This window comes from Hordeum vulgare, chromosome 3H (assembly GCF_904849725.1).
Source record: "Hordeum vulgare subsp. vulgare chromosome 3H, MorexV3_pseudomolecules_assembly, whole genome shotgun sequence".
NCBI classification, from domain to species: domain Eukaryota; kingdom Viridiplantae; phylum Streptophyta; class Magnoliopsida; order Poales; family Poaceae; genus Hordeum; species Hordeum vulgare.
In genome coordinates, this window is record NC_058520.1 from 540,727,624 (window position 1) to 540,737,032 (window position 9,409).

At 53.3% G+C, this 9,409-nt stretch overlaps 1 protein-coding gene across 1 annotated transcript; it reads left to right on the plus strand.

The window, feature by feature from the left end:
- The first annotated feature begins 6,932 nt into the window (after positions 1-6,932).
- LOC123444825 lies at positions 6,933-8,814 on the plus strand. Its single transcript, XM_045121678.1, has 3 exons — positions 6,933-7,810; positions 7,903-8,065; positions 8,200-8,814. The coding sequence occupies exons 1-3, from the start codon at positions 7,085-7,087 to the stop codon at positions 8,667-8,669; spliced, it is 1,359 nt and encodes a 452-aa protein (XP_044977613.1). The 5' UTR covers positions 6,933-7,084; the 3' UTR covers positions 8,670-8,814.
- The last annotated feature ends 595 nt before the right edge of the window (positions 8,815-9,409 follow it).

Here is a 9,409-nt window from a genome sequence, read left to right on the forward strand (position 1 = left end):
AGCATGGGCTCCTTTTCAGTTGGTGCGGCCAGGACCGGCGGGTTAACCAATTGGCGTTTCAGGGTTTCGAGCGCCTCGTCTGCCTCATTTGTCCAGACAAACCGATCGGATTTCCTTAATAATTGATAAAGAGGGATCGCCTTCTCCCCCAGGCGACTCACAAAACGACTTAGGGCCGCAATGCGACCCGCCAGTCGTTGAACTTGATTGACGTTCGCCGGATTTCCAAGGGATGTAACTGCTTCAATCTTGTCCGGGTTAGCTTCAATGCCGCGCTCCGATACCAGGAAACCCAGCAACTTCCCTGCAGGCACACCAAAAACGCACTTGGTGGGATTTAGCTTCATCTGATATACCCGTAGATTATTGAACGTTTCCTTGAGATCCTCCAGTAGCGTCTCCCCCTGGCGGGTCTTGATCACAATGTCGTCGATATAGGCATGGACGTTGCGACCAATTTGGTTACGGAGGCAATTCTGGATGCAGCGTTGATAAGTCGCCCCCGCACTCTTGAGTCCGAAAGGCATGGACACATAACAAAAGGCCCCGAAAGGGGTTATAAAGGCTGTTTTCTCTTGATCCTCCACGGCCATCTTGATTTGGTGATATCCTGAATAGGCGTCCAGAAAGCACAATCGCTCGCATCCCGCCACCGAGTCAATGATCTGGTCGATGCGGGGAAGAGCGAAGGGATCTTTTGGACAAGCTCTGTTGAGGTCTGTGTAGTCAATACACATACGAAAAGTACCATTCTTCTTGAGTACCAAAACCGGGTTAGCCAGCCATTTGGGGTGAAAAACTTCCACGATGAACCCGACGGCTAAAATACGGGCAACTTCTTCCCCAATCGCCTTGCGTCGCTCCTCGTTAAATCTGCGAAGGTACTGCTGGATGGGTTTGCAGTTTGGGTCAACATTAAGATGGTGCTCAGCGAATTCCCTCGGCACACCAGGCATGTCAGAAGGTTTCCATGCAAAGATGTCCCGATTCTCACGGATGAATTCGATGAGCGCGCTTTCCTATTTGGGATCCAGACCCGTCCCAATGGTGAACTGCTTGGATGAATCGCCAGGCACGAAATCGATCGTCTTAGTGTCATCTGTTGGTTTGAACTTGAGGGGCGACTCAGAATCTGTGGTCGGCTTCTTTAAGGGTGACATGTCCGCCGGGTCAACATTGGCCCGATGGTGCTTGAGCTCTTCCGCAGCGCACGCGACTTCCGCATAGGCCGCGCCCCCTTCTTCACATTCCTTTGCAATCCTTCTATCTCCATCAACCGTGATAGGTCCTTTGGGACCAGGCATTTTGAGCTTGAGGTAGACATAGCACGGGCGAGCCATGAAGCGGGCGTAAGCCGGCCGCCCAAACAGCGCATGATAGGGGCTTTTCAATTTGACCACCTTGAAGATCAGCGACTCGGACCTATAATTCTGCGCAGTTCCAAATGACACTGCAAGCCTGACCCGGCCGATGGGATAAGCTGACTTGCGGGGACGATTCCGTGGAAAACCGTGGTTGAAGGCATCAGGTCTTTTTCCAATAGGTTCGTCCTTTGGAAAGTGTCAAAGTATATGATATTGATGCTGCTGCCACCATCCATTAGCACTTTTGATAGGGTGTAACCCCCAACTTGGGGAGCCACGACCAACGCCAGATCGCCCGGGTTATCAACTCTCGGCGGGTGATCCTCCCTGCTCCACGTTATGGTTTGTTCAGACCAATGGAGGTATCTGGGGAGCGCAGGTTCAGATACACTGTACGCCCGGTGGCTCACCTTCTTATCACGCCTGCAAGCATTAGTGGTGAAAACATGATACTGCCCATTACTTAACTATTTGGGGTTGCTGCGGAAGCCCCCATTATCATCCTGACCCTGCGGAGCCCCCTGTGGGGGTGGTCGCTGGAAATCTCCTGGCGGGTTATACCGCCGCTGGTGGTGCACCGGGTATTGGCCGCTGCCTGGCTGCGGGCCTCCCTGAGCCCCCTGTTCGGGAAAGCCGCCGAAAGGGTTATGTCTTTGGTTGGGTGCAGCGAATTGCTCCTGGCGCTGGTCCGGGTCATCGTTTTGACTCTTCTTGATCGCCTCCGCCCGAAACTCTCGCATCACGAAGCAGTTTTCCCAAGAATGAGTCGCCGGACCGTCTGTCGTGGCGTGGTGCGGGCAAGGACCTTTGAGTAGCTCTTCGTAGTTACGCGGCCTCTTCCCGCTAAACCCCCGATTCTTCTTCTTGCCGTTGTTGGCGTTGGTATTGGCGACTAAGTCCGAGGGCTCCTCCTGCGGTCTCCGCTTGCCATTGGTCCCTTGATTGTGACGATTACGCCCCTGGAACCGGGTATGATTTTTGGATGACTCGCCCTTCTTAGGCGAATTAGCCTTACCATCTTCGCCAGGATCTTTGGTGTCATCGGCCTCAGCGTATCTAGTGAGGGTGTCCATCAGGTCGCCCATGTCTTGGACCTTTCGGTTAAGCCGCCCCAATTTTTGCACCAAAGGTTCGTAATGGCAATTATGCTTGAGGATGAGCACAGCTTGAGCCGCCGTAATGCCGTCTGACGAATGGATAATTTCTGCAACCCGCCGTGACCAATGGTGGGCCGACTCATCCGGGCGTTGAACGCAGTGTTGTAGATCAACGATCGTCATCGGACGTTTGCAAGTTCCTCGGAAGTTTTTGATGAAACGCTCTTTTAACTCGGCCCAGGTCTAGATGGAGTTGGGAGGTAAGTTTTTCAGCCAAGTATGTGCTGACCCCTCGAGCATCATTGTGAAGTATCTGGCGCAAACCGCCTCGTTCACATCGAGCATGTCCATGGCGATCTCATAACTCTCGATCCATGATGTCGGCTCCAGGTCCGGGGTATAATTAGGCACCTTTCTTGGCCCTTTAAAGTCCTTGGGCATCTTTTCGTTACGAAGGGCGAGGGCCAAGCATGGAACTCCCACTCGCCCTCCGCACCCAATGAGGGGGGCCGGGGTCTTTTGGACGTTTGGGAGATCCCGGCCCGGCAGGTTCGGTTCAGGCGGGTTGTCCTGTGGGACGTGTCGCGGCCCGCTGTTTACGGCGGGCTGGTCTTCTGGCCGACTCCTGGTGTAACTTGCTTGGGGGTGGAATGCAACCTATCAAGGCTATGTGAGAACTGGACATTTTGGACCACTGCCGTCTTCAACATCTCGATGGTGTTCCTTGCTTCTATCTCGGCAGGGGTGTTGTCGTGAATCGGAAGAGACTCCAGATGGCGGGTTGCGGCAAGCACGTTATCCACCGGGTTGGAAAAGTGGCCTTGAGGCGTCCGGAATCGGGGAATGTGATCTTCAACTGGATGAGCCGGCGGGTTAGGCGGGCGGCCCGGTCCCCCCCCCCCAGGGCGTCTCCCGCCCCAGGGGTTCATGGAGTGTCGAACAGGCGGGTCAGATTGAGATCATGGGGCAGGCGACCCTGGTGTCTCCGCTGATGGACGGCGTCGGACGCGCGCTGCTGTCTCTCGAGTCGCCAGTTGTTAGTGTTTAATGGCATCCTTTCAGCCGTAATTTGAGCTTGCCGAGTCTCGATCCTAGCGGACTCTATCTCGGCGTCCCGATGAGCCTTTGCCACTGCCTCTCTGAGTTTTGCCAGTTCAGTATTTATCTCCTCCTGGTTTTCTGGTCTGAGGGGAGTCGTCATTAGCCTTGTGATCTCCGCCGCTAGATCCACCAGGACTGCGGCTGGGCTCCTGGACGTCTCGCCGGTTCCATCGCCTCCAGTAGGGTTTTGTGTGGGCTGAGTCGCTCCTGCCATGTAGATGGCGATCTGGCGGCGGGTTCGGTCGAGGACTTCAGGGTCCATGGCCAGCGACAAGCCCCCAAGACAGTCCCCATGCAGAGACCGGATTGAATCTGAGTCGCCCATGGATGATTCGTCATCAGAGTTGACCGGTGTAGTTTCCTGAGTCGCCGAGCACTCTGGCTCCTCCGATCCCTGCGTGAACCCCACAAAGACCGGGCGAGTCAGATTTGGCGTTATTACTGGGCGGACGTACCTGGCCGGCTCGACGATGTCGGTGGAGATGTCCGGCTCAGGCGTGGATGATCCAATCATGCCGATGAAGATGTTGATCTTGCCGAAGGGGACCCTGTAACCAGATTCAATCGAATCCGCTTCAGGTCCCCATTGCTGGTTGTCGATGTAGGTTATCCCACGGCGGCTCCGAGTCATGAGCCCCGTCGCGTAACTCCCAAACCCTGTAGGGCTCCCTTTGAGAACTCAACTCCACCGTGTGTAGGCCCCACGGTGGACGCCAACTGTCGTGGTTTTGTCACGGCAGATGTCCTCGTGAAAGGACTTAGAACTGGAGCCATCGCACCTTAGTGGCGACTCAAAGGGGTTAAGCGGGAGAGACACGGCGATTTACCCAGGTTCGGCCCCTCGTGAGGAGGTAAAGGCTTACGTCCTGCTTTGGTTTGTATTAATGTGGATTCGATTAGAAGGAGGGCGTAACTCGCCGAACCTAGCACTCGATGATTTCTAACTTAGCCTTTCCTCCCCTGGGACTCGCCTTTATATACAGGTCCAACCCCTAGGGTTTACAAGGATACTTTCCTTCCTACAAATCGTGACCCCCGTGGTCTCTAAGTCGCCATCTTTCGAAGCTTGGAGACCTTCCAGGAATCATAAACCGTCATACGACCTTGATCCGGCTAAGACAAGGCCCAAATAACTGTTTGGGTGAATCGCCTAACTGGTAACCCGGCCCAACTAGGGCGGGTCATTCACAGGTAATATCCCCAACACCAATGCCTTTGTAATTTGTTGTTGTCCCATTCATAGTATAAATATTTTCACATTTCTTTAACATTTCTCTATCAAGTTCATAATGAGCTGCACAATATTTTTTATACTTCCTCCGTCAGAAAACATAGTTAGAACAGATAGTTAGCTGGAAGTTTAGTAAAACTTAAACTCAATTGCACAGAGATACATAAATGAATTTATATGTTAAAGAAAACATACATGGATGAGCGATGGGTGTAGTGGGCAAATGCACAGAGATGTAGCGATCAGATTCGCCACCCAAAATGGAGTAGAATTGCATCTCAACTCGAAGCTCGTACAGTTTCGCAAATACTTCCTCCGTCGAAATTATTAATCGTAAAAATAGATGTATCTGAAATTAAAGTAGACCTTGGAAGTATTTCATCATTATAGCTAACAAATCGGACGGCTGGGAAGGGCATCATTCTGAAATCTGAATCCTGGCCAGTCGGCAGGCGACTAGCAGCCCCATTTGAAAAAATAGGGTTACCAAACTAGGACTAATCGGTGTGGACGGCTGGCAGATGCATCATGTGGCGCTCCATGATGAACCGTGGCAACTTCGTCCAGTGCAGCAGTCGGGTGGAAGATATACGTACCTGTCGAGTACATTTAACATCGATGCAATAGCGACAGCTAATCCGACGCAAACACGCTCAAAGTCGACAGCCACGTAGCAGAAAGGGACGTCTCATTGCTATCGACACGCGCACTCCGCTGTCTATGTTGTGAGTAGAGTCGAAGCACCTACAAATTTCGTATTTTGACCCTTTTACAGAAGTTGATCCAGATTTGACTCCAAGCAGGGCCGGTCCTGAGATTTTGAGGGCCCGGGGCGAAACTAAAATTTAGAGCCCTTAAGTATAAATAAATAGTGCAGATTTCGTGGGAGATGAATTATGGTCATGATCACTCACATTGTTATCGTCCGCGTCGATGTCAACAGTGTCTTCTGTATGGATATCATCTTCTAGATTCACATTACTTGGTTCTCCCACAAGAACTAACGCCAACTCGTCTGGATTTTTTGAAGTGGTTGGGTTACTCGCCAAAAACTTACGAAGAAATCCTCTTTGTGAATCTACCAATTTTTAATCTGCTTTCCTCTTTTTTCTTTTGGCCGCACCTGATTCAGGCTTCATTACTAATTCTGAAAATAAATAAATCTGAATCAAAAATAGGGCATTAACTACCCAAAGATTTAAAAGGAATCACTAGAAGTAATTGCAGGTCCAGATCCATCAGGCATCAGTAAATTGCAAACTAGAACGAGAACTGATCTACGAATCAAACTAGAACGAGATCCATCAGAAGAACAGACGGCAGCTTATTCCGAGGGTTTACTTATTCCACTAGAACTCTTATCAACTAGACTATCGGAGCTTATTCCAAGATTGCATGCTAGGGCATATTGTAAGAACGATTGAACGAATCAAACTAGAACGAGATCCTCAGGAGAAGTGGAGAACAGACAGACTGACGGACATTACGGAAGAAGCAACCGGCGAGGGCCCTTCCGCGTGCCGGCGTGCGTGCCTGCGTGGCAATGAAGCCGACGTTCAGGGCCTGCCCGCAGCCCGCGTCGTAGTCTCGTACTCCTACAGATGAGAGTCGCGGCGTGCAGGGAGACGAGAGACAGGCCTGACGAGAGACTTTACAATACCTAGTACAGGCCTGACCTAGTATACGTATTATATATGCAGCGGGCCCCCAACAATTTTGGGCCCCGTGCGCCCGCCCCGCGGAACCAACCCCCCCCCCCCCCCCCCCCCCCCAGGGCCGGCCCTGACTCCAAGTTGAATTTTTTTTGGAATCTGATCTTTTTCTTATCGTCGGATCCTTTAACACGATATGACAATCTACCATCAAGGTCACTAGCGGTAGAAAAATGACCTACCATTGCAGCGGCTCGCGGTAGCATGTGTAACCCTATTATTAGGAAAATTACATTTTTTGAAATGTTTTGTTTATTTATTTAAAAATATCGAATGTTATAGTATCAACCGTCATGTCTAACCAGATGCAAGGTATCAAACAGATTCTTACATTAACTTGTATCAACACATACATCACTATCATACAACACTAATATATGGACTCAGCGTGTTTATAGTCAGCATGTATTAAAGGAAAACAATCATGCTAAGTTGGTGGGAATGCTAACCAACACACGCTAAATGTCGCGCCATTCCGCGCCAAGATACAGACACAACTGACGAAGCGCCACACCACCGGAGCATCGCGGAACCAAACTGGCAAACGCGCATGCCAACCCGCCGACCCGCCGTAGCAGCATGGACTCCAGGGCCGGCGCGGCGGCGTGGCGCTCCCGCGCTGTGTGCGGCACGGAGTACAGCTGGTGCCGCGCCGCTCCAGGCGGAACCGGTACCTCGGTCATCGCGCTCCGCCTCTCGCGTGGCGGCGCGGCGGCCGAAGCCGCGGTCCGCGCCCTCCAGAACGCTCACCCCGTTCTCAGGGCGCACCTCCGCGGCACCCCCTCCAGCCCCACGCTCGCCTTCCCGTCCTCCGCGCCGCAGCTTAGCCTCGCGCCCCAGCCATCCGTGCTCGACTTCCACTCCCTCCTCGAGCGCGAGATCAACCGCAACCCGTGGGCGGCCGCCGCGCCTGAGCCCGACGGTGCCCCGGTGCTCTTCGCCGCGCTTTACGAGCTCCCGCCCCCCGCGGGTGGCGCGGCGCTGTTCATCCTGATCCACACGGCCGTGTGTGACCGCGCGGCGTCCGAGGCGCTACTTAGCGAGCTCCTGGCGCTGCTTGGCGGCGCGGGTGTTGGCGACCCGGAGGTGAAGAGGGAGACAGCGGCGGTGGAGGCGGGGTTGGAGAAGAGGATACGCAAGAAGGACGCAAGAAAGCCGTTGTGGGTGCGTGGGGTGGACATGGTGGGCTACTCCATCGACGGGCTCCGCGCGTCCACGCTGCCGTTCGAGGAGACCGGCACGGCCAGGTCGACGAAGATGGTGCGCCTCCGGCTCGACCGTGAGGACACGACGCGGCTGCTCGATGTGAGTTTGCTTCCACTGGACACACGCGCACACACACATTGGTATGGTACTGCATCGTACAGATCACCGGTTGTTTTCACATGATCATGTAGGCGTGCGAGGAGAATGGAGTGAGGCTTTGCTCAGCCATGGCCGCGGCGACGATGCTAGCTGCACGGCAATCGAAGAACAGCGGCCAGCAAGAGACGTACTCTGTTGCAACCCTCATCAACTGCCGCGAGTTTCTTGAGCCACCTTTGAATGATCACAACGTTGGTGAGCCTTTGAAGCCAGTAAAATATAGTATATTTTTTCCAACCGGAAGCTTGAAGAATATATCTATTGTAATGTGTAGTCGGGGATAACATAAATTTTCAAGTGCAGCAGCTTGACACCGTTAATCGTTGCAGGGTTCTTCTACTCTGCTGTCATCAACACCCACAAGATAAATAGAGAGGGAGGGCTATGGGCACTGGCCAAGAGGTGCCATGATGCCTACAGCAACGCCAAGAACAACAAGAAGCACCTCACCGACATCCGCGACCTCAACTTCCTCATGTGTCGGGCCATCGAGAACCCGCAGCTGACTACGGCCTCCGCACTCCGGACATCGCTCGTCTCCGTGTTCGAGGAGCCGGCGACCTTCGACGTGTCTGGTCTGCAGAGCAAGGCTGGTGTGGAGGACTATGTCTGCTGCGCCACTGTGCACGGCATTGGCCCGTCGATCAGTGTATTCGACTCTATCAGGGATGGCGGGTTGGATTGCGCGTGCATGTACCCCTCTCCGCTGCATTCCAGGAGACAGATACAGGAGGTGCTTGACAAGGTGAAGATCATTTTACACGAAGGGAGCAACCCAAGTGATGAACTGATGACATGAGTGAAAAGTGCGTGTAATCTTCCCTGCACTACTCGAAGGGAAGAACGGAATGACCACCCCCTACGTTGCCAAATCACCGAAACATTTCATGCATTATTATTTTCAGGTGCACAACCATATAAAAATACATAACTTTGCTTGAGTACTCTCCAAATTCAGATTAGTTCTGGCTTTATTCACCCATAATGTTCGTAACATTTCAAACAAAATTTAGGATGAAAGAGCGAGACATGTCGGCCAACGTACACAACAAGAGTTGCGTGGGAGACGAACAATTCTCATCTCCCAAGACCCCTATCTAGACAGACGTCCGTCAGGGTGAGCTCGCCGCGCCTCGCCGCGCCGGTCGCCTCGCCGGACGCTTCGCCGCGCCGCTCGCCTAGCTGGGCGCCGTGCCGACGGTAGCCCCACCATCCTCCCCTGCGTTGCTCTGGTTCTCCAGGCCGGGACGGGGAGATGGCGAGCTCGAGAGTACCAGAGGAAGGGGACACGAGGTGGCGTGTCTCATTCACGGCGGACATCGGTTCGCGGTACCTTCGTTTCGCCGACGGCGAGCTACTCCTTCGCCGGGAGGCACTCAGGTTAGTACTTCGGGATGAGAAGGGTGAGACTATTGATGCGAGATGCCTTCGGGAAGGGGAAACCCTGGATATCGGTGATGTGGTGGCGTTTCCTTGTTTTTTTGCGCGGATTCGGGATCGGTTGCCGGAGATCGGAGCTCCGACGAGGGTGGTCGGTGA

Coding starts and splice junctions, on each gene's coding strand:
- LOC123444825 (XM_045121678.1), top strand. CDS start 7,085: ATGGACTCCAGGGCCGGCGCGGCGGCGTGGCGCTCCCGCGCTGTGTGC. Junction 7,811..7,902: donor ACACGACGCGGCTGCTCGAT/GTGAGTTTGCTT, acceptor ATGATCATGTAG/GCGTGCGAGGAGAATGGAGT. Junction 8,066..8,199: donor TTTGAATGATCACAACGTTG/GTGAGCCTTTGA, acceptor TAATCGTTGCAG/GGTTCTTCTACTCTGCTGTC.